Genomic DNA, 25,321 nt, shown 5'->3' with positions numbered 1-25,321 from the left:
CTTTCGAATAAATATAAAATTTTCTTAACAAATCATAACACATGATATCGTGCATCAGACGATAAGAGCCCGGCGAGCTTTCGCAATTCACGATAATAGTTCCATCTGCTCGCAGCATACGAAATACAGAACGTGCGATTGACGTTTAGTCTTGCTGAACGATTCTTTTTTCCGAGTAGTTCATGCGAACTACGCCTCAAAATTTGTCAAATTATGTGAAAAAAAAAAAATGAAGCTAGTGTTAACGTTTACGACGCTCTCGTGTTTCGTTAGTGCCTACCAGTTTCCAGTAAGTTTTTCCCTATATCTACCAACATATCACAATGAAATACCACGCAAGGAAAAAGTTGAGTTCAATTGGCCGTAATCACTTGAAATTGCAGGGGATTCTGCAGAAGAATATCGAGCAAGTATTAATATACATGCGGACCATGTTTGACCGAGACTGGAATTCACGAGGGTATAACAGCGAGGCAATTATTAACGTTTGTATAGATTGGATTGTACATGACAATAATCTGCTGTTTTTTTAAAAGATTCGTTACAGGCCTTAAATATTATATACTTGTAGCGAGGAGACATTACAAGCGATACAGCGAGAAAGAGAGATAGAGAGCTATATATAAGCAGGATCGCTCCACGCGCGAGTCCTTGGCTAAAAGTCGAAGTGGGGTCCTCTCCGCGAGTGCATGCTCGCTTGCGCCCGCGTTGCAGTACGCCACATGCCACGCCACCACGATTGGGCCATATAGAGTAGGGGATAATAACTGCCGCGCGCAGTGAATGTGGGCCCACGCACCGCGACGTTTTTACGTTTAGCGGCACTGCGTTTCTGCCGTAGTTCGAGAGGCACGCTGCAGTCGCCTGCAGTTATCGCCCAATCGAGCAGTAGTGAGGCCACGATCGAGCAGGACATTGCTCAAATCTCAACGTCTTCGATTATATTTATAGTTGATCGATAAACGATACTCTTGCCAACGCATCGAGGGAATCGACCTTCGATGTGCTCGGAAAAACGCGGAGTAGATGAGTTGAGAGGATGTTACCGATCTGGGCCCAAAAGTGAAGGTCTGAAGCGCTCGCGATTAGCGCCCATAAACGCGCCTTTGCTCGCACCTTAGCGAGAATCGGATATTCGAGTTTTGCGTCTCTTGTGCGTGGCTATATAAATATATTATATACGTATGTAAGTGCAGTGCACGCACACTCGAGCCAAAACAGCAGGTGAATGGCAGCAGCAGCAGCAGCAGCAGCAACGGCAGTAGCAGCAGTTGCAGTTGCAGCAGTAGAGGCAACAGGTAGGCTCGAGTCAAGATAAGGCCTCGAAGTCAGTGAGAGGAGAACCGGCGACTCGAGAGAGCGGCGGCCGAGGTGCCGGACACTCGTGCGCGTGCATAACAACACAACACAACGCACTGACCGAGCTCCGCCGATTTCTGGATTCCATGTGACTCGAGCCAACTCGACGAAGCTTCGTCATCCCAAAAACCATCGTCAAGATGGGTCGCCCATCGAGAGCAAAGCTCGGCGCCCTGTTGCGACCGGTCCTCTGTCTAGCTCTTCTGTTTTGCTTGATCGATCGGTGCGTCAGTCAAGATGACAATAGCACCAGCACCAGTAGTAGCACCACGACCGAGAGCTACAGCCACATCTTGAAAATCGAGAGGGGTCGAAAACCGACGCACCACCACGAGCCAAATGAAACGGCCTCGAGAAGCAGCAGCAGCAGCAGCACCGAGAGAAGCAAGGGCCGACCGGAGTTCAGCAAGAACAATCCCGAGGTCGACTGGAAGACGAACCTGCTGAAAGTCGCCGAGCAGGAGGCCAAGAGCCATCAGAAGAATCTCGATCTGGACTTTATGAAGGACAAGTTGGAAAAAAGTGCCAATAGTATACAGTGGTTGGCGGATCTTTACGATCCGCTAAGGTGGGTCAAAGTACCCGGGGACATAAAGCCCGAGTGTCGCGGGGACCTGGACGCGTTCCTGCACGATCTCAAGCACGGCAAGCTCTGGGCTGCTAAACGTAAGTATCATTATGTACACCTTTACGAGAGAATCGATCCGAGTTTTGCTACGCACGGCGAGCGCGCGAGTTTAAAATATCCGCGCGCGACAGAGAACAAATGGTATGGCTCAACAACCGCAGCCGCGCAGCTGTGCACTGCAACGCCGTTATTAACGCGCAAAAGTGCGTCCCCCGATCATAAATTGCCGTTTTCCTTTTCCGTTAAATGTGCTCTCTGAGCGCGCGTCGAAAGTATTTTACGTCGAAAGAGAAAAGTCAGCGAGCGCGCGCTGCTACTGCTCCAAGGTAGCTGCTGCGGCAGCTATTAAGGAGCTGAGCGCGCAACGACGTTTCGTATCGTTGGTTAGCGGGCAGATTTTTCGTAACATCTGTATGTATAACGCGCGCAACACAATGCCGCGAGGAGCAAGGCTTCAAGTGCACCGAAATATCATATTTTTGAGAGCTATTAAGCCGAGTGAGGCCCCCGCTGTGGGCCGAGAATATAATATCATAATGAGCCTGTGCAGCTGGGGCACATACACCATAGAGAATGACCTACTTGTTTTAGCTCGCGAGCTCGGTGCATTCTCCGTACTTGCTGTGTGTTGATGCATGTGTGCGCGGCCACGAATGTATCAGTGTCTTTGTGCGTTGTATGCAATGCGCGCGTCAAAGCGATTAAAGAAAGAGAATCGATTTCACTCTTAAACATCGCGCACACATCTCGCACTTAGTATTTAGCACTCTATGCCATACACGAGGCAGTGCCATGCGCGGCGCGCGCGAGCCGAGCCGAGCTCTCCTGAGAAAGCGAACACATATATAGTGTGTATATAATACCTGCCGCGTACGTTTGAAATCAAGTTTGGCGCGCTGCCGACGTCGCCACCGATTCGTTGCGCGCGCGTGTGCGTATGTCTGTGTCTGTGTACACACTGCATCATGGGACTCGCGAAACTTTATAGAAAGCAACAGTGACCGCACACACACACACACACACACACACACACACACACACACACACACATGCACACTCATTCTGCGAGCTTATAGCCGTAATACAGACACACACACGATGATATGTGCACACATGTGTGTGTGTACGCGAGCATGTGTTCGCTAACTGCACAGATATTCTTGTGTATAATGTGTGTTTCGGCAGCGGTGGCATTTTACAACCTCGCTGCACAGCTACGATCGATTTGTAATCCCCCTTATTACATTATTGCGCTGCACATGTACCAATTGTTGCCTTCGCTTTCGTGTATCATTGAAATATTTCACTATTCGCCTTGGCGCGCGCGTATGTCTGCAATTAATAAAAGCCTAGTCGAAAAGCGCAACAACGTTTACGTATATAATATTATAAACTACGACTCGCGAAGGTGAAAAACTGCACTCGTTGACGGGCTTGTATAGTAATAAGCATATTGTATACGTACAACACAAATAATAATACCGTAGAAAGTTTTTGGAGGATGAGTGATGATAATGACGAGACGATGAAACGCCGGAGATAACGAGGAAGATTCATTGTGATTACATTAAACGGTAGTCGCGCGAGGAATTACATCTTTTCACGTGCAATGTGTTCGTTCCGAGGCTCGACGACGACGTCCGTGCCGCTTAATATTAAGAAAGAGAGAGAGAGAGAGAAAAAAAAACTAAAGGACAAAAAAATAAAGAGCCTGAGAAATGACACGCTGCCGCGCGACGGCGGCTACGGCAGCTATACGGCAACGCAGGATGATGTTTTACACGCTGCACTGCGCGCACCTTTTCGAAAGTATTATTTTTTCTTCATTTTTAGAAAGGCTAAACTTATAACGTCGATTCGGTGGGATTTTACCCAAATGACACGTTGTTGTAAAATTCAGCATACTTGAATTGGCGACTGCCGCCGCCACCGTTACTGTCGACGCGCGAGCAGCCGGGACGAAAGCTATATTACACGCGTGACCTTTCGAAATGCAATATACAGCGTGCACACGGCGGTATATGCGCCGGGAGCCCGCTCAAACGGCCAAACCAAGCGAAGTTCCGATTTTGTATATGAATATTGCGAAATGCCTCTATGGGTTTATACGTGCCCGATCGCAGGCGCGCGTTTAACGAATATATTGAGTCATGAAAGTGACGACGCGATATCGGCCGCAATTCACCTATACAGCTATGCTACTACCTGTCCGCGCGCGTGCATCATGCAGTGCACCTGTACAATATGTGTGCATGTGTGTGTATGGTGCAGCGACAAACGCAAACATACGCGTCAGCCGTGCGTTAAAAGCGTCGAGCTCGCCGCCACCACCGCCGAGCGCGAGTTCAGTTACGAAAGTTTTGAAATTAAAAAAGTCAGCTACGAGAGAGCTCGGCACGGTATAGTTTCGGCGCAGCAGCAGCAGCGATCTGCTGCGTGTGCCTTTTCGACCTCCTTTTGTCGGGGATTAAATTTCGAGACTCGTTGTTGATTTTTCCAGGATTCCATTATCATTGGCCGTAAAGTTGTGCTCCGTTGTTGTTGTTCATTTTTTTTATTTTTTTTATTTTTATTTCAAAAATTTAATGCAACTTGTATCTCCGGTATCTTTCTGCGCGCGAAACCTTAAGAGCTCGTAAAAAGTACCGAATACAATCGTTGTAAATTCTCCTCTCTTTCTCTCTTTTCTCGCGAATATCTCACTCGAACGAGAGTGCGCATAGGATCATTATTATGGCGGCCGATGCCGTCACTATACTGGCCGGATAATTTTCAACCGAGCCGTTCTTCGTCTCTCTGTTTCGTAAAACTTGCATTTGCTTCATGTTTACGTATGATTATTTCTCCTTTTTTGCTTCCTCTCTTTCCCTTTCTGTATACGTTAATGTAATAAATGGCCTGGTTGAAAGCCAAACGCGCGGGATGAAAATGTTGGCGAGCAACGCACCAAAAAAAAAGGAATTGATTTTAATTCACTCCGCCTGCTCTCCTGCACCTATCTTAAAATCATAAAAACGCAGGCATTTCGTATTAACATATATTATGCGTGCGCGCTACGCGCAGGAATATTACTGCGCGCGATATTCTCTTGAGTAATAAGCATATAAAATTTTTTTTCTTTTTTTTTAAGCTACCCTCGTATCAGTCATGGCAATCGCTACTTGAGTGGAAATCTAATTAATTAATCAAATAGCGCGCAGCGAGTGTAGAGCATTATATTTCCTTAAAATTTATGCACGCGGTGGCATGTGCTGCAGCGCTCTAGCTCTCTGCGAGCTTAGTTTTGCAAATTCATCAAATTTTATCGGGCGCAAACTCGCGATCAAATTTCCCGTGACACTCTTCTCTTTCTTTCTCGCGTCTCTTCTCCTCTCGGTCCATGAGCTATATACATATATTATTTATATATTATATATATCTGTACGCCGGCACACACACACACACACACTGACGGCTAATAACTTTTCGTAATAGGAGAAAATACTCGTGCGCTCGTATGTACTCGCCGATGTAACCCGAATCGCGTTGCACTTTCTACTTACACACGTACGGGCGCCGCACTCACTTCCTTTACGCAACGCATGGCAATGAAAAGCGGTATAAATCGCGCGCGGTGGTGGCGGTGGATGCGTGTGTCTGTGTGTATGTGTGCGCGCCGCAACGAGCCCACTGCAGTGCAGTTGACACACGTACGACTCGACGCAGCGAGCTTCGCCCGTACTATGGCAACTTCTAACTGCACCGATATGTACTGTGTCCAAGCTCATACATGCCTATCTAACGTCCTGATGAACCTTTGTGAAAACGTAAAGGAAACCGATTGTACTCAATGTTAAGGTCGAGTCGGCTTAATGATTCTCTCCAAGTTGCAAGCTGTTCGCGATGACGAACGTAATTTATAAGCTTCAAGAGAATGACAATGCAACGATCGAGTACTCGAGCAATTTGCAATTGATTTTGACGATATGCATTTTTGATAATCGACCGAAATTCTATTTTCTCAAACGTCGAGCCACACTTCGAACGGAAACAATCGACAAACCTCCAATGATTATTCACGAGAAAACTTCCTTTCAAAACAAACAGATGCCCTCGAATATAAACGCCAGAGTGTCATTCGATAAAGTGCAAATATTGACGATCGGCACGAAAATTTCGCTCGGCAAGGTGTGCGACGGATACGGTTACTTTCTTTCTTGGCACGTAATGTATTACATGTGCAGCAGCAGCAGCAGCAGCAGCAACACACACGGGCGCGTATATAGCGCGGCTCGTTATGTATATAGCGTATGTTTGACTCGGCGCGCAACACACATATAATGCACACACATGTGCGTTTGGAACGCATGCAGTATGCAAGTTGGTTATACCCCAGGCTCGTTTAACGAATAATTGGCAAAACGCTCGGCAGCAGCGGCTCTCGATTATCTCATTCAATAACATAAATTCTTACTTACGCTACATTACGTTTACATATTATGCGCATCTCGGCGCGCGCTCGAGCCTCCGCATCCTTCGCGTGTACAGTATATTATGAAATCCGTTTCGTAATGTATATAAACACACATATACGCGCTGCGTGCAAAGCAAAGCACGCGGGGGATTAACTGCGGGACGGGTTTACGATGCGGCTGGTCAGTGCAGCGCACGCGTATAGATTCGAAACTTATGTACGATTGAGCCCCAGGCTGCTGCTGCTACTTATGCATCTTTGAACACTTTCTGATGACGCGAACAATGCGCACGATCGACCTTGTCAGATTCATTTTCCGGCTTGTCGAGCTCGATTCGTCCTCCGTTTTTAGACAGCTCTCTCTCAAATTGATTATTTATCGTCCTGGAAAAAGTGTAAAAATCTGGATCACGTTTCGTTCGAGATTGCTCGCCCCAAGATCCTTGATGTAAAATTGATACCGACGGAAATATTCCTCAGGGATATTAGCGCTCGGAAAACTTGGTAAATATTACCGCACCGACGTGCGCGCAGCTCGCACTACCGATATAGAATACGCCACACATGAATTATTTGGGTCATAGAAAATTGATTAATCACGTACAATCACGTATGGGACGACAATGTATTTATCTCTCTCTCTCTCTCCTTTGCCCGCAGTATCGGACGCCAGCGGACGCTACTCGTCACAGTATCACTTCGGAAATGGCTTCTGGTTGGGCTCGAGCACTCTGTGCCGCGAGCTCAACTCCACCCAAGGTCACAGCAACCGCAACGACAGCCTACCCTTTTCCGTTCAATTTTACGTCTCGCGTATGCTGTTCGTGCTGCCCAGCAGCATCGAGGCTACGGTAAGTTTATTACCACATTTTATCTTATTCATTCAATATTGAGTATCGATGAGTTATATGTATTTGAAAAAAAGGACAGAGAAATATTAAATAATGGCTGCGCTACGTGTGTGCACCTGTGGCACAAAAACTCAATTAGTCAAATACTCGAGCGTAATTCCTCGATCGACGACGATTGAAGCTGTTGAAATAGTAGAAAAACTATCGCGACGATCTCGTATCATGTTTTTTCAGCGCATATCTATCAAGTTTGTTTTACGGCGTTTGCAGAGAATTGCTGCACCTATCCTGCTAGAGCGTGCTGAAAAATTTCTTTTTTCCTTTTCCTTTTCTTTTTTTTAATGTTAGTGCATAATTTATGCCAGCAAAGGAGCGTTTCGACATAACTCATAGGACGATTATTTTTCTTCTTTTCGTATATCGATCTTGATCCGGAACATTCAAATTCATCGTTCACTGATTTATTATCGCGAGGACTAAAAAAATAAACAATTCTTCAACACTTTATCGTTCAAGTAAATAAAACTTTTAGTACTATAAAACAGATTTTTTTATCTTATTTTCGTTCGCATGAATTCGTTTAATATCCAAGAATAAACATTAATGCAAGACCAACTTCTTAAGATATTTCAAGAATATTTTCGTTCGAGGCTAAATAAGTTGTCGAATATTTGGCGTTAAAATAATTTTTCTTCCTTATTTTTCTCTTCTTTTTATAATTTGATAGTACTTGTACGCATATTTTTTCTCATTTGAAAAATAGTACGGAAAAAACTTGCTTAAATTCCTTGAAAATAACTAATAAGGATGTGTATACTCATAATAAGCGTGCATAATATACAGCATCTTACGATAAAAGCCGAAAGCATAAGGACGTAAATTAAAATCGCGAAAATCATTTTATTCAATTTTTTGTATACCGGAGAGACGTCATCTTTTTGTGGGACGCTTCAAGCACGCTCATTACATGTTCAAATTCTCAAACCCCAATCGAAGCCAGAAAAAAGAGAGAAACATAAATTATGCGCATTACGTGGCGTTTGCGTAATATCGTTATACTATGTGTATATGTGCAAGTGCTTAAGTGTAAGTACGAGAGGGAGCGAGAGAGAGAGAAAAAAGCGAGAGCAATTACGGGAGCTAATAGACGCATACCGACAGAGAAAGAGAGTCGTTTAGTCGACGAAATGGAAAAACGATTTTTCCTATTTTTCTGCATAAAAACTACTTGATTACATTGATATACGTGCGTGCATAATAATTTATAATTTTTATGAAGAGTTAATGCGAAATGAAAAGTGCGTGCTTTTTTGTTCCATCGCTGTGTCGCTCGATTACATCTTTGTCATTCATAACTTTTTTTTCGCCGCGCACTTTGCAAGCCCATATACAAACAAGAATAAGCATCAATGTGTTTGCTGCAAGTGTAGCGCGAGGCTTGCGCTCTATATAATTAGCCGCACACTCTCGACTGCGGCTGTACTCTACGTGTATACGCTCATTCTATTTTCTTGATATGCTGTAACTCGTTACAGTATCCTTTTTGCTCTATGTGTATACATAAATATTGAGTAGATTTTGCAGCTCGGCTATAAACTATGCCGCGTGAGTTAAGTTTTCGTTTGAATAATGCTCGCCGCGATCAAATTGCATAAGGCAATTTTTGCGCGTTTACTTTTTCCTTTTCTGTCCGTTCGTGTAATCTCTCTCTCTCTCTCTGCGCAAGGCACTGATTGAAAAAAAGTCTCAAATACGTTGGAGAATCGAGATCGTTGCCGCAAAGAAAAAGTAGCCCTTACACACGAGCCGGCAGCGGCAACAGTAGCAGCCATACATTGGCGAGTCAGTGCTTTGTCTGCTCGATTGCACAATGAATTCGCGTTTTATCTCGAAGACGAAGGAAGTTTGAGTGAATATTACGTACATTGTATGGTGCGGAGTTGTTGAATGCCTCGCTCGCGAATGAAAAGCCATGGATTTGAATTTATGTATATTACGAACACGCGGCAAACGATATTATTAAATCGCGATTGCATGCATTTCTGACTGACGGATTTTCTTCTTTTTTTATCCATTTTTTCTTTGTTGAAAAATGTCCACAGACGCGGCAGGTGTTCATCGGTCTCTGTCTGCCGAGCACGTGCGACCACGCATCGGTCAAGTCGATGCTGCGAGCTTGCGCCGACAGGGTCGAGCAGCAGGGCGAGGCCACTCATCATTCAACCGGCCCGAAAATCCACATTGTCCAAGTCAGAAAGGTACCCTCGAGCGATTATTCACCCTGGAACGACGCCAAGTTCTTCGCTCTTGCGTGAGTATAACAATAATCCTTTTCGTCTATATATAACCATTTCAATTGTTTCGTACGTGCGCGCGCGAGCGCTTCATTCGCGTACGCGATTAAAATTATTAACTATGATTAACGACGGGGCAACTTGGCGATGATATTGTGAAAGAAAGATTGATTTGACGCTTGGCTACTGTAATAATAGAAAGTAACCTGTTGTGTGATCATGTGCCATACGTGTGTGCATGTGTTGTGTCTACTGTGCAATGAACTGTCTTTACACATACACGCAAGAGTATACGTATGCACGACCTGATAATTTTAAGACGCTATCCCTGATAGAAATACTCAAAATTTACAATGGCTTAATGAAGAAAAAATTAATATTTAAAATGTTTTAAAATACATAACCATTAATTAATTTGTTGTTAGTAAATGTTTTTTTACAACTGCATTAATAATATTGACTGCATTTTAAATAACCTAAAAATGATAATTTAATTTTTTCAACAAATTTTAAAACAATTTTCAACCACTTTAGTATACATTTATACTGGTCTAGGTTTTCTCCACTAGATGGCTAGAACCTGCAAACCTACAAGTGTTTCAGTAAAAATCATTTTATAAATCAAAATACAGTTGGGTATCAATACGACGAATCGGACAAAATCTTCCGTGTTATAATTTAAATCAATGAAAATTTGAAAATTACCAGGCTACAGAAGCCAATTAATTGACCAGGCATTTTGAGGTGGGAAAAATAGTCTTGTTTCTCAACCCTGCAAGATTGTGCAAGTCCTAATCTTTCTATGATAAAAATAAGAATATAATACACGTGTTTTCATATTCAATCACTTAAAGCAACACACTTTTGTCACATCTAGTTTACCGATGCCTTAATTCAATCGAATACGACAAATTGATGAAATTGAATCATTGAATTAGAGCGATGAACTTGCATGAATCATAGCATATGCCACTTGCTTGGTTGCGGCTCGCTTGCCAAACACGCGCCTAGCGGTGGCTCGCTTTCACTGTTATACTGTTGTCGCGCGTCGAGATCGTCTATTTTTGGCCGGGCTGTCGGTTGATTTATGTACACGCTCGAACGACCTTATCAATCTTGCGTGTGCCAGTACATTCCTATAAATGTTTCTCTCCGTCTAACTTCGAATCCTAAACTACCCGAATTTATCGGCTCGAGCTACATGAAAAACGAGCTAACAAGCTTCCGGATTAACGTCTCATTTGAATTTTAATACGAGCGTGATACTCTGCTACAAGGTCCTTCCCCTTTTGCAGCGAATCAGAAAAACTTTGGGGAATGAAACCGGGAGGGGTTTTTAGTACGCAATTATACAATGTTTTCGCCGCTGTGTGGGTTTGCTCTAGAGCTAATGCGGATTTAATACGGTAGACGAACGTAACTTGGGTACGCGTGCACCGAGACATTCTCCGGGCAAATAGACACCCATGGTATAAAGTTCGCTATTCGCAATTCAGTTGATTCGTAAGTCGATCTCTCGAGGAGCGTGTGAGAACAAAAAGTAAAAACAAGTACGCGAGATTCTTGGATCCTAACATTTGGACGGTACAAAAAGTCACCTCTGATTCAGAGCTATCCGTATGTGTGCGTACGCGTATGTACGTACATGCGTCGACGCGATGCCGTAACACGAGCCTTAGTTCGCGAGCGCGCAAAAAATTCCAAAGCCGATCTTCACGTAATATTCGAGTATTATACATCGAATTTACGGAAGCGAAAAACTTTCCTTTTGCGACCGTACACCAGTAGGTATACGTGTGTGTATGTGTGCTCAAGAGAATTACGCAAACTTTTTTCTCGTACACTTGTCATCTGCTCCGTACGCTTGAGCAATTATCGAATGCATATAGCTACTTGCGGAGTATCAAAGCTTTTGTTTATCAAGATTTCATCCTGAGACTCGGACACGAAATCTGTGCTAAGCTATGAAAAATCTCCTCTTACTTCACCTCGAAATTATTTCAAAACACTTTTTTATTACAAACCGTGTACGTGTGTGTGCGTGCAAGAGAAAAAACTTGGTGCAGTATATATTTGATAACTGTAAAATGAGATTGGTAAAAATTATGTGTATTTTGTAACACGCATTAATGGATATTATACAAACTTTGTATATCTTGAACTAGTTACATAGATCGCAACTTGTCTATTTCGCAACTCGAATATTAAAATGGTCGCAACGTTCGAATTATTCATTCAAAGTAGCTGCTTTGCACTTATCCAATTTACGTCCGGCACTGACCGTTGACAAGCCATTCGAGCCCGGCGCTCAGACAGTTAATTGGCAAAAAGTATCTCTCTCTCTCTCTCTTATACAGTTCCGAGCAGTTTTGGCTCAGTGCTCGAATACAGGTGTACAGCCAGTCATTAACATTGACCCGTGCTGCACAATTACTTTGAGGTAAAAATCGCACGCGGTACGAATAATAATAAAACCGAGAAGAAAGACAAGTGTCGGTGCGAGATCGTTTTCGGAGGAGAGAAAGTATACATGATATACACGCGGCGCGTAGGCGAGTTTTCATCGCAAACAAGCGCGTCCAATCAAATATGGAGAGCAAAGAGCAGCAGCGCACATTCGGTCGGTGCGCGTTATGAGGCGTTTGAATTTAAACTCGCGCGCGCGTCGTGTGTAACACTTTCGAGTCGCTCGAGCGCGCGAATTATACGCGCGCTTTTCTGTGAGAACACGCGGAGCTCTCGTGAGTTGTTGTACAAAGCGTCGTATTTACGAGCGCGCGCTCCACATTGCGCTCCGTCGTTGAATAACTTGCGCCGCACAAAATGATCTGTGCGTGTACAGGTGCACTCGCGCACAATCTTATAATATATGCGGCTGCTTCGCTTCGAGTCATCGGAATCATTAACTTTTCGATCGAGCATAATACGCATCGGGTACAAAACGTTAGCTGATTAACCGCAGGAATAAAAAAAAACAAGAGAGAAAGAATAAAACGAGTTTTTTCTTCAAGTTGCGCGCGCGTGTGCAGCAAAGACAAAGAGATTAATTCGTCGGCGCAAGCAGGTACTTTTTTTTCAACAATGGAAAAACGACCCCGTCCGACTTTCGTGTCATCGCGCGGTTAAGTACATTAAGCCGGCGACGACGACACTCGTGCACAGATGTATTTATGCAATGGGCATAAAGACAGCTGCAGCAGCATGAGTTCCCCAGCCGGGGTAATGAATAATTGCGGTCAGTGGCCGATGACACTTTCAAAGCCAGTAGGCCTCTCTCTCTCTCTCTCTCTCTCTTTCTCAGTCTCTCTGCCTCTCTATCTCTAACTCCTTTTCAAAGTTTGCGCAATCATTCTGGAAAAACCTATACGTGCACACTTGATTGCCTTGATACCGATAGTTATCTAAAAAAGTTTCGCAAATTTTGAGTTTCTCAACGACGATATATAAACTTGGTTTTCTTCTTTTTTTTCTTTTTTCTACATCCATCCAATAAAAGAATGGGTGTGAATGCGAAGTACATGTAAAGCGAGAAATTATCCAGAGAGTCTCAGTCGCATTTGCCATTTGAATATAAACACTTTGTGGCCCGAGTGGTGTGGTACGTGGAGAGCTACATTTATATACATACAAGCGTGGAAATTAATGCGCGCGGAATGAGAGCTAAGGATTTCAAGGCAAGTTACAATCTAGTCTAATGCATAGCAACGGTCGCGCTATACACTGCACTGCAGTGTCAACCTGGCCGCGATTATACTCTCGGAGTTGCGTGCCACGACGACGACGACGACGACGACCCACCCGATGCAATGCTAAAAGTTATCCCATTTTATGGGCCTGGCGGTATCTGCGCACGCTCCGGCAAAACGCCTTTCTTATTCTTCCGCATTTCTGCTTGCACTTCTTCTTCTTCTTCTTCCGTGCCTCTACCTTTTTCTCACACTCTTCCGACTACGGTCTTTTACTTATTGGAGCGAGGTTGAAAATATAGTGCGAGAAAAAGTGCGATGATGCTTTTAACTCCAGATTAACTCGTTCCAAAAACGTTATTCGATCGTGCATTATCTACGTTCAAAAAGTTTTCTCGAACGTTACAATGCCCACATTAGTTCACTAGCTCGCTTACACTTGGAGTGATGTATAGTAGCAGCGCGCAATGTAGAACTCGCTCCTCTTTTTTGCCTTCGATACATCAATTACGCGATCTCGAACCAACGATGCGGCGCGAAAATCTCGCGCGCGCACTTTGCAAAGTTGCCTGGTAATCACTCTAGCTGCTGCTGCTGCTGCTGCTAGTAAACGCAAGTGCAGCTTCTTCATAATTATTACATCAAAGCCACCACACAATTTGCTCCAAAGTGACGCTCGCGCAAAGAGCAGTTGAGCAATCGGCTATACATGAAACTGGTTTTAAAATTCTATTATAATGAGGCGCGCGCTAGAGCTAGGTAATGAAGTTTCGGTGCTTGTATATAATATCGTAAGTACACGTATGTGCCATGTACGGTATAAGAGTGTGTACCCACATCGCGTCACCACCGCACGCATCAACATCTGCATCGAGCTGCAATCGTTTGTCATTATAAACGTTGTTGTTCCGACTATATAGTAAGTCACTGCAGCCACCGCGACGCGTCATAAGGTTTCTTCGCGATTGTAAATCGTGCACGTGTGTATATATGACCCATAAAGCAATTTTTCACGTCGTCGATGACCGACCGAAATTGAGTAATAAGTCGCCGTCGTCGTCATCACGTTTGCTATATAGATCGACGATACACATATAAATTTACCCGTAAACTCGATGTTGTGTAAACTCACGGGGGGAGGGCTTTTCTCATAATCGCGTGTTACGGAAATTCATTTCCTCAATCTTGCGCTGCTGCTGCAGGAGAGTCGTGTTGTCACGCCTTGGCGAATTGAAACGAGCTGCTGCGCTGCTGTACGGTAATTCGATTCATTAGGCGAGACAAGAGTTTGTTCTTTTTTTTTTGTTACTTCCCCACGCGGTCCTGCGAGCCAAGCGCCCCGGACAAGGCATTATTATATAGCGCTGCGCTACTGCTGTTTTTCTCTCTCCTAATTCGATAAAAGTGAGAAGCACAAAGCCTGTTACGGGCAATCGAATCTCGGAAGATTGATTATCCCTCGCGCCGTGGTCCCGTATATCGTGTATATCCTGTATATATACGTCGTATATTATACGTATTATATGGCAAAGTGCCATAAAATTATCATGAGTTATGGTTATTGAAAATCGACAGTTTGTGAAAATCACCTATCTTTTATTTCTCCGCTGCCGATGCTTATTACTTTCACTGGTATTACACTTCGGAAAACTTTCGATAGTTGAGAAATCAGCGAAGCCTTACTTGTTTATACACGCCGGGAGTATATAGATACACGCGCGCGCGAGTATATACAAGCGAAGCATCCGTAATTCTCCTTTTCATTAGGTAAGGCCCCACATAATTCATTACTACGTTATTACACTGACATACTACTCTCGAGTCGTACGTTCATACATATTATATGCGGTCAGCTTTTCCCCTCTCTTATGTATTTTCTTTCTCTTCTCTCTACCCTTGCGAGTGAGCCGGTGCTTAGCGCGGAGACGATGCTAAATCAGCGCTAGGATTTTTCTAACAATAATGTATGGGACAGTACGTACTGCATCGGCTCGAGTCTGGTTGGTGAAATTTATGCTTTTGCGGTTATAAGCTATATCTCGCTTGACTATTCGTTATTTCTATTGTTAGCGACCGTAGCATTTTCGGTTCAGGTCTTATCAATTTTTTATCGGTGACATCCATGAATTATCCCACGCTGATCCATTACTCGATTCGTGTAGGTACTTGCATTACTCGTTAGATCTTGGAAAATATCGCTTCTTGCACACTGGTCTTTTTCATCTTTACGCAGGAATTTCAAATGAGCTAATTGAAGTGATTTAACTCAAAGACTTTTCTTATTGCCTTTCACGGAGTATACAAAATAATCAAGTGAATACATTCAACCGGTAAACTTTGTTGGAGTGCAATTGAAGGAAAACTTTATTTCATTATGGAAAATCAAAAGTGCCCTTTTCATTCAATCATATTACAAGCCTGGGAACACGACACTCGAATGGGATATATAGGATATAGCTGCGTACGAACAACTCGAAGCCAGATTTTTCTCATCAAAACTTGGCTGGATTTGAAACTTCGCGGTGTACAGGGGGAAGACATTTTTCATGGTGTGTTTCGAGCATCAAAGTTTCCGATTTTCACGAGCTTCTCTCTCTTATCGCTCAATCTCGAGCCATTGCTGGCATTGCGAGAGCGCAAGTATAAAATAATAATAGTTTACGGTAATATTTTCCGTAACGTGCAGCGCCGGTGGCTCGTTATATGCTTTATTCAGTGGGCAATTTGGATGTAACGGTGTTGAGCTGCAAAGTGACCAATCGTGTGTCATTTATCGAGCGACTTGTTGGCGACTGCAATCGAATCGCTATTTTATTCATCGCATACATAAATGTACGTTTATGTGACTTTTAAGCCGACGTAAGTAACGGCATACTCTGTAGATCCCCATCAGACTGCAATCGATGACTCGTATTATTTTATGATGAGTATTAGGAAATATTTTGCAATGAATGAAATCTTTACTATGGATACAAGTGCAAAACAAGAAAGATGAGTATAGGAATACTTAAATAGGTGTTGGTCGCAAAGAGTAAGGAGGAATTTACTTTTTTTCATTGATGAATTCTTTAGTATTGGCATACGAGAATTTTGAAAAAAAATATAATCTCGTTAATGATGGAATAAATATCGTTTAATGAGATATGAATATGCATAAGATAATTTATTCACTGTTGTGCTTTACTTGATTTGTGCTGAAAAAAATTACAAGCAATATCGCAAGAATCGCTGTAAAGTTTTTATAAAATGAATATAATGCACGTCGAGAGTACAAAAACAACCTCGTTGAATCATTAAGGAGGTGCGCACTCACTAATTTAAGAGCAGGTACACGGGGGCGAGAGAGAGAGAGAGAGAGAGAGAGAGCGAGAGGAGGGTTCTGGTTACTTCGGGAACGAGACTCGAGCTCGAGCAATGATTATTTGAAAAGATTGGATCGCGCGCGCGTTTGCACAGTGCAGAGCCCCGCGACCTCGTTTGCTCTTGCTCACTCCAATGTCCCGCTCTCGCATGAATAAATGAGACCAAAAATTGTTCCTCCTTGGCTTTTGCAGCTCCTCGAGCGGCCTGGTCTTTTTCCTGATGCTGTGCGCGACGATTTACGAGTACCGCAGCGGCGCGTTCAGCGGCGGAAAAGCCGTCACGCCGGACCTTGAGTCCCTGAGCGCGTCCAACAACAACGAGCGCAAAATCGAGTACGCCGACAAGAATCTGGCCGAGGAGCAGCAGCGCATCACCTGCGGCATGAGCGGCCTGGCCGGCAGCAACGGCGGCAGCGGCGGCGGTGACGGGGCCAACGACAAGGAGCTCATCGAGAAAGCGGAGAAAGGCGTCAACGACGTCATTGTCAAGGATAGCCTCGCCCGTACCAAGGATAAAAGTGAGGATCTTTTTTAATTTTCCTCCACTTAATTATTATATTTATGACTCATTGTCGCAACGTCCTGAAAACTATCGACCTAATTATTTGTGCCTCGTGCAATTTATGTGCACGCGTGTTCGCAGGCATCTTACTGAGCTGTTTGCTAGCCTTCAGCCCGATAGCCAATGGCAGCAAGATCATCAGCACGGAACCGGCCACGAAAAGCAGTCTTACATGTTTGCACGGCCTGCGAGTCCTGTCCCTCGGCTGGGTCGTCATGGTTCACACCTATTTACAAGTATTTTCCATCGCAGGTATGTGAAATGCAACGACGACGACGACGACGACGTGCTGATCGTTTCGGTTTTCCCTTACGTCTCGAATCTCGATCGGCGACCTTGAATTAAATCGAGCTTGGCGTAAGTAGTGTGTGTGACGCATGAGGCACTTGCGCCTTCGGATTTCTCGCGAATCGATTTGCCCTTTCAGGGATGTGCCCTTGAAACTCCTGCGACGGCCCCGCGTGTATCAAAAGCAATTCGCGCGTCAGATCGAAACGACGCGACCTGCACACGATGAGTTTCGAACGTGTATGTGTGTGTATATCTTTTAAGCACGCACAGTTTGACTTGAAAATGTATTATCAACGTGCGAGTATATCGCGTGTACGTGCGAGCGCGAACTTTCACTGATAACTTATGAATATAAACTCGTGTGAGTGTCGTGTACGCGCGTGTGTGCGAGCATATAAATGCAATATACACATTACACAGACGCCTCGGAGCTTCGGGAGACAACAACATACCTGTGCGTGCTAAAAAATGACGACCATGACGCCTTTCTCTTTTATATACTTGTGTTTACGCGCACACGTACGAGCGTGTATAAAACACGTATTAAATATTGCATGTACTTGCATGTGTGCACCTGTACCCGTGCGATGGCTGGGCTGCTCTTTCCTCGATGATGCGCTCCGATGTGCTGAAAAAACGCAGAGAACAAGATTTTGCGCACCGTCACCGAGAGGAACTTCATGTTTCAGACGATCAGCAATGCCACCTTCTCCGTCGACACGTTTTTCTTTATCAGGTGGGTGGCATCTTTGAAGGATCGTATTATATTATACAAGCTCGAGAGCGCGCCGAACAATGTCGCATCGGAACGTTGCGACAAAGAATCAACCCAGAGGCTGATTGAAAAAGTTCTCGTGTTTATATGTCGTGTATATTGTATAAAACTCGCGAGCTCGACGTTCGATGACGAGATTATATTCAAAAGCACGTGCTCGAGGCGCAGGCAATATTAACTCGAGCGTAAGCGACGTTTATACACACAGTGTATATAATACGTCGAGTATACGGACGCGGCTATTGTTTTCCGTCCAAGATTAAACGTCGGATATGGAATTCGGACTCGTTAAAGACATCCTCTCTCTCCACTCGAAAGGTAAATCGGCCCGAGCCGAAAGTCGTTAAAGCGGGGTTGAGCAGGCGATCGTAACGGCGTGTCGGGGATCGCCAGCAGCACGCGTTTGTATATTATAAATATGATATAATCGATAGATGACGCGCGCGCGAAGTTAAGCTGGAGCTGCTGCCACGAAATTGCCGCGCGAAAATGGAGCGTATTTACTCGCTTTATAGTACCGCCACAGGGTCGCTCTCGAGTATACAGGTATTTATTACGTAGCCGAGCAAAACCATATAACGAGGCGATAATGATTTTCCAGCGGTCTGCTGGTGACTATATTGTTCTATCGCTCCCTGGCCTCTGGAACTTCGCCGAGCGATAAGGGCAACTTTCTCAGCGCGAGCATGAGCAAGTTCCTTATCATGATACTCTACAGATTTATCCGGTAGGTGCACTGCATTTGTCGTGTACAAAAATACGTACAATCGATTTCATATTTGTACCTAACTTGACAACAATGTTACTTTGCTTTGTCTTTGCATCAAAGCTTGACGCCGTCTTACCTCTTTGTGCTGGGCGTCAACGCGATAGCCATGCGTTACACCATGACCGTGTCGGTATTCTCGCCGCAGATCATCGATCAATACACCTGTGAGCAGTTCTGGTGGAGGAACGCACTCTACGTCAACTCGCTTTACCCGCGTACCGAGATGGTAAGCAATATATGCCCTATCAGATTTTTTGATCTGATGCTTCTTATGATACGTTTGGCGTGGAGACCTGTTCGTGAAAAAGGAGGAGGCCTAACAATCGGAGGAATATAGACTACCACATTAATACCGATTAATAGGTGTCGAAAATACATTTAGAGGAATTTTGTTGAAGTTTCACTTTTAAAAGCTGTCTTATACCTAGTTAGAAATACTCAATACTCAATTTCATGGCTTGTTTTTAGACCACGAAAAATTATTTGTCCGTAATCATTAATAAGGGTTACTTGTTATGTGATGATAATTCAACTATAACTAATATGGGTTTGGCTATTCAGGGGAAATTTGTATACAAAATTTTTGATTTTCGTGTACGAAATTCTAAAATTGGTAAACGAAACTCCAAATAACCCGGAATAACCCTATTTTCGTGTACGAAAATCAAAAATTTCGTGCACGAATTTCCCCTGAATAGCCATTTCGAACTAATATAATAATAATATAATAACCTAATCTAATTATTAATATAATAATCTAACACTAAACAATGCAAAAACAGTAAGCAAAATGCAAAACCTAGCTTTGACTTATATTATATTATTATTTTTACTTTGCCACTTGCAGATTTATAGATAAACGTAATTGCCATCTAGCATCGCAGGAATAAAGTATTGGTATCAATTATGAAATAATTAATAATTCTTACATGATTGAAACAGAAAAATCGCAGAAAACTAGCTAATCAAATGTATTGTATTTTAAAACCTGATCAATTGTAATTTTTTTGCCACTTGACAATTATTATAGAGCTTTTTTACCCGGGTATACAATTGCTTGTGGACTTTAAAAATGAGTTATATCTTTTTACAAAAACGTAAGAATTTACGTAACAGAATTTACTTATTCGCTATCTGCATGTGAATAGAGAGGATCGCAGCGCTGGCATCGACTTTAACATGTGTTCTTATGGGAATAGATCCAAAAAATGCACTCGCCGAACTAAAATTTACCTATAAGAAATAACATGGAATTTCTCCAAAACTGAGGGTACCACGGGTTATGCAGGTAGCCAATATTGTAACGATATTTATTGTAGCCGAAGTACGTGTCACACTCGATTACGAGCTTTTTGATTCCATCGACAGATGGAGTATTGCAAATCCGCAAGTGGCAAACACATTTTCAAGTAGTTTATATTGGAAACGTTTTAAATGTCTAATCAGAAGTCTTGACGATTGTTGTACATGCTAATCGTTGAATTTTCGTCGTCGCAGTGCATGCTGTGGAGTTGGTACATGGCCAACGACATGCAGTTCTACGTGCTGGGCATCCTACTGCTGCTGCTGTCAGTCAAGTATTTCCGCGCGGTCGCCTTCACGATACTGGCCGTCATGGTGTCTTCCTGCCTCACCACCTTCGTCATCGCTTACAAAAACGATTACATAGCTAGGTATAATATGCACGCACTTTATACATTACATATGGCGTTTAGACGCCGATAATAATATATCTCACATGTACCATATAGCCGTGACATAATATGTCCCGGTAAGATATGTCTATGGGCGCCGCGTGCTATACTATATACCGTACGCACAATGCATAATCGAACGCGGCGCGCAGGCAGTTATAGTCTTGCGGGCGCGCACGAGTACTTATACATATGTGCCGTAGTCTTTGCGCAACTCAGCGCGTTATCTAATATTGAAATCCACGTGTGTGTGTGTGTGCGATGCTGCCCGCCGCGAGTATGTTAAGAGCTACTCGAGAGAGCCAAAGTATCTTTCTCTCTCGCTCGAATCGTTATCCCAGTTAAGCGCATTTACCGCTTCCGTATGTATGTATACAGTATACATAAATACGCGCTTATAATATGCACGCGTGGCACTAAAAGAAAAATAAAACAATATATATATCGAACCGAGACCGCCGCGTCCGAGTGCCGACTTTGCATATTAGCAGCGGCAACAGACACCGCAGCAGCTGTGTTGCCGATTTGTTTGTTTTTGTTGCCGCGATCTCCGCGAGTGCATATTCATGAGGATCGCGCGCCGAAGCGATAACGCGGCCCGTCATTCTTTGCGCGCCCAGCAAAGATGAGCAAAACAAGCTCGCCTAGCATTAAAACGCGATCGCAAGCCCATCCACCCACTCGCTCACCGCCACCTTTTCACGCTCGAATATTACGAACGAATAATGATAATGATTGGCGCGCCCTTTTTGCACGCAGGATTCAAGAGCCATTTGCGCTATTCGACGAGCTTTACGACAAGCCTTGGCTGCGCGCTGGACCATATTTCATCGGCACGATGACCGGCTATCTGCTTTTTAAGACCAACTGCAACATCAAGATGCCCATCGTGAGTAGCACACATATATAGAGAGAGTGAGGAACTCGCGCACTCGATACATGCGCGCACCCGGGGTATATATTACATAATACACAGACTCCCCGAGTGCGCTGCGCATAAATCATGGCCGAGGCTATTTTCTAACTCGAGCTTTTTCCAACACGAGCATAGGTGCATGTATGGCTCTAGCTCCGGCACATCGCGTGAGCTATAGCCCCGCATGTTTATGATAAATTATTCGCAGGCAGTCTTGAATTTTTTCTATACATTGATGCACTTCTTTTTTCTGTCTATATTCTCGGCTTCCGCCACCAACACTACCGCAACCTTACACAGCTACTACGAGGAGTCGGCTGGGTCGCATCGTCCCTGATAATGGGCTCGCTGGTTTACGGCCTGTATCCGGAGAACCTGAGCGTCACGGTGAGCTCGGTGTACGCGGCGCTGGGCCACACCGCCTGGGCCATCGCCGTCAGCTTCATCGTCGTGCAGTGCTGCACCGGAGCGGCGCCCCTCGTCGACAAGCTGCTCTCGCTCAGGATCATCTATCCGCTGTCGAGGCTGACCTACTGCGCCTACCTGGTGCACCCCACCATGATGATGTTCACGGCTACGCAGATGGACGGGCCTCTGCATCTGCACAACGGCATTGTCGTGAGTTTTCCATTATTCTGACGCGCGTGTTTAACAGCAGCAGCAGTAGCTCAATGGAAAATTCGAGTGCGAGTTTTTTGTGCGCGCGACAATCGATTGCGCAACGATCGTCGAGTCCGATAGAGCAGAGCGCGCGGCCGAAAGAGCAAGAGAGCTTTTCCAATTTAAACATTTTACATAACAATGTTTGCGAGTGTGTGTGTGAATAGTTAATGTGTATGCGTTGGCCCCTCGGGGCACGTGCGCGTTTACTCTTCTATATCGCTTTCTATTAATCTGCTTTCGATCGCGCGGACCCGGCCGCTGGCACAGCACTATAGCTCATTTATAACGATGCACGTGATTTTTTCGCAGCTGATCGTGTACTTTGGCAATCTCGTGGCAGCCTTCCTTGTGGCGTTCTGCATCTCCGTAGCGTTCGAGGCGCCCGTCGTTAATCTACTCAAGCTGATGCTGTCTCCGAAAAAGAGATCGAGATAGGAGGAGGTACGAAGCTCTGTCGCAAACAACAGCAACGACAAAAAAACCGTCCGAGATGGGGCATCCAGTATAGGCTTAGCGGAATAAACCAACTTTTGGAATGTTCTACCGTGTTTTCACGTAAGTCCAACCAACTTTTTTATGCACTACTGTGGCAGTGTAAAGCTTTTTTCTTTTATTTTGTCTCGTTCTTTCTTTGTACTCACGTGAAATATTTTTTTTGCAGATTAAGAACGACATATGTTTTTTCGTGACCATACTTCCCACTGAAGAGATTATATAAATACTCCCGTTGGCTTCAGTAGCGGCGAATCGTCCACGACACTAATGTATTCGTTCTATATTTTTTAATTTTTTAATTTTTTTGAAATTATTTTCCATCTTTTTTTTCATTTTTTTAAGGGATTGAAAGAATCGAAAAGTCTTCTTGTGCAAACGATGCAAGCGACTGTAGAAGTATAGCTATTTTTTAGTAACTTTTATTTTTATTATGGAAATAGAATTTAAGTAACCAAACCGATTCAATCGCATAGAATGACGAAGTAAATACTCTCATCGAATGCAGAGGCCTTTCTCAAGCTCGAAAAAGTTCGGTGTTTCAATTCTATTTTCATGTATGTATAAAAAAGTTTTTGCAGTTTTTTAAAGTTATTACTTAACTAGAGATTTAAGTGAGGCGATTAAAGGTTTGAGCGAATGAACGCTTGCAAACATGTTTTTAGTAAGAATAATGTCTATATGAAATAATCAAAATAATATTTGTTAATGGTTATGAGTACGTTAAGGCTATAGTAAGTTTAGAAATTATTGTATGAAAGATCATTGTATTATATAGTTTTTAATTCGTTACCATATTCAATAAAAATTAGTCTTAAGACTTGTTTATATTCAAAAAATTTGTCTTGACAATATTTATCAATTCGCGAGCTTACCCGTGAAGTAACTAATATTTTGCATGGAATCATAGAGAAAATTCATTTATCATTACTGTTCCGTATTTTACAGAAGCTGCATACAAATTGATCAAAAAGTTAATGAAATTTCCACCAAAATTAATGTGAAGCGCAACTGCTAGATGGCGAGTGAGTTTCTGTTAATCTGCAAACGACAAAATGATAATAATGATATAAAGCATTTTAATGTAAATATTTTTATCAGTATCCGAATCTTAAAAGATGCAAAACAACGTTGAAGCACAAAAAGTGAAAAACAAACAAACGATCATACGAATTAGAAGTATTAAAACAAGTCGTTACTTCCACTAAATGTGGAGAGTGCAAAAAAAATCTCTACGCACGAGTCTAGTAAAATGTATACAGAGATTCGTATTTCTCGTAAAATCCCTGCGGTTCGCGCATGTAAAATAAAACCCTTTCTATTCAGTTTCTACACCTTTTCATTAAAAAGTTTTTGATCGAAACTTTTCCATACCTGCATAAATCTCCAGCGATCGATCAGCGTGCGTCGCTGCATTCACAATTTTGGGGATGATCATTTTGCCCTAGTTATTTCGGTGTGAATCAAATAGAGCTGCTATAACGCTGAATCGAGAGAGAGAGAGAGAGAGTAGAAGAGCTTGTCTTGATAATATAGTGAACAGGCACTGCTCCGCGTATAATGCGTGAACGTGCCTGTCTCGCGTTAGCAGAAAATGTACCGCGTTTACGCCTGTATACCTGGCCAAGTTTACTACACGAGAGCATTACGAATGGCCTGTTGTGCATGTGCTGCTGCTCACTTTATTGTGTTTTTACCTCTGTATATATTTCTTATTTTCACGCCGTATTACGTATTATATGTATATGAGTTACGTGCTAAGCCGAGGAAAAAGGAGTTGGAGTTTTCTTGGCAGAATTTATATCTCGCGTTTGTATTCTTGATTGTTGATTTAGGAGATTTTTTTTCTACCCCCCTCAAGTCGAGTACATATGGATTTCATAAATCATGCACGATGCGCGCGGTATATATATCTCTTCCTTGACTCTCGACGATACAGCAACTTTTTTTGGCACGCTCGCCCATATATATGCATATCGCCGAGTATACGTATACGTTCGGGATTCTCTCTATTCGGCTGCGAGAGAGGGAGAGAGAGAGAACTGTATTATCGTAATTTAATTGGGGCGTGCTTGTTTCGAGTGCGCAGCGTATCGATGTGTGTTTTCGAAAATTCAATAAAGACCGTTCTCGCGCGAGGCACAGACAGGGTGTGTTTCAGGGAGTGCACTCGAGGCGCGTTATACCATTTTTTCGACATTGTTCGACGTAGTTTAATTGTTAGTCGATGAACTGCAAAATCAGTCAGTCAGTTTTCCGATCTAATAAAAAAGATATTGCCACAACAGGGGGAAAAAAATTTTTAAACCTTCTTTTTGTAATTTCTATTGAATTATTAAGCTGAAAATTTCCATACAATATCCTTTGCTTTTTTATTCTTTGCCCTTTAAAAAATATTTAATAGAAATTACTGTCAACGCATTAAAAACTTTATATTAAGGGGGGGGTATAGTATTTTTCGAAAAAATTTTCGATACTTTTTTTATTGTCTTATTCGATTCTATATACATTCAAGAGTATTCAGTT

The 25,321-nt window shown here is 43.3% G+C and overlaps 1 protein-coding gene across 1 annotated transcript; it reads left to right on the top strand.

Moving 5' to 3' along the window:
* The first annotated feature begins 1,499 nt into the window (after positions 1-1,499).
* On the top strand, positions 1,500-23,457 carry LOC106649946. Its single transcript, XM_014367676.2, has 13 exons — positions 1,500-2,025; positions 7,101-7,291; positions 9,394-9,602; positions 16,826-17,151; positions 17,277-17,447; positions 18,129-18,222; positions 18,863-18,988; positions 19,091-19,256; positions 20,528-20,703; positions 21,484-21,613; positions 21,941-22,258; positions 22,613-22,858; positions 22,965-23,457. Exons 1-12 carry the CDS (start codon positions 1,500-1,502, stop codon positions 22,736-22,738), a joined length of 2,559 nt encoding a protein of 852 aa, XP_014223162.1. The 3' UTR covers positions 22,739-22,858; positions 22,965-23,457.
* Positions 23,458-25,321: the final 1,864 nt, after the last annotated feature.

This window comes from Trichogramma pretiosum, unplaced genomic scaffold (genome assembly GCF_000599845.2).
Source record: "Trichogramma pretiosum strain Unisexual culture from Peru unplaced genomic scaffold, Tpre_2.0 scaffold97, whole genome shotgun sequence".
Classification (NCBI taxonomy): Eukaryota; Metazoa; Arthropoda; class Insecta; order Hymenoptera; family Trichogrammatidae; genus Trichogramma; species Trichogramma pretiosum.
Note: the sequence above shows the minus strand (reverse complement) of the source record. Positions and strands in the feature narration are given on the sequence as shown.

Excerpts from the sequence above, each read along its gene's own strand:
- LOC106649946 (XM_014367676.2), top strand. The coding sequence starts at position 1,500 with ATGGGTCGCCCATCGAGAGCAAAGCTCGGCGCCCTGTTGCGACCGGTC. Across the intron at positions 7,292-9,393 it reads CCAGCAGCATCGAGGCTACG|ACGCGGCAGGTGTTCATCGG; the intron begins GTAAGTTTATTA and ends AAATGTCCACAG. Across the intron at positions 9,603-16,825 it reads GCCAAGTTCTTCGCTCTTGC|CTCCTCGAGCGGCCTGGTCT; the intron begins GTGAGTATAACA and ends TGGCTTTTGCAG.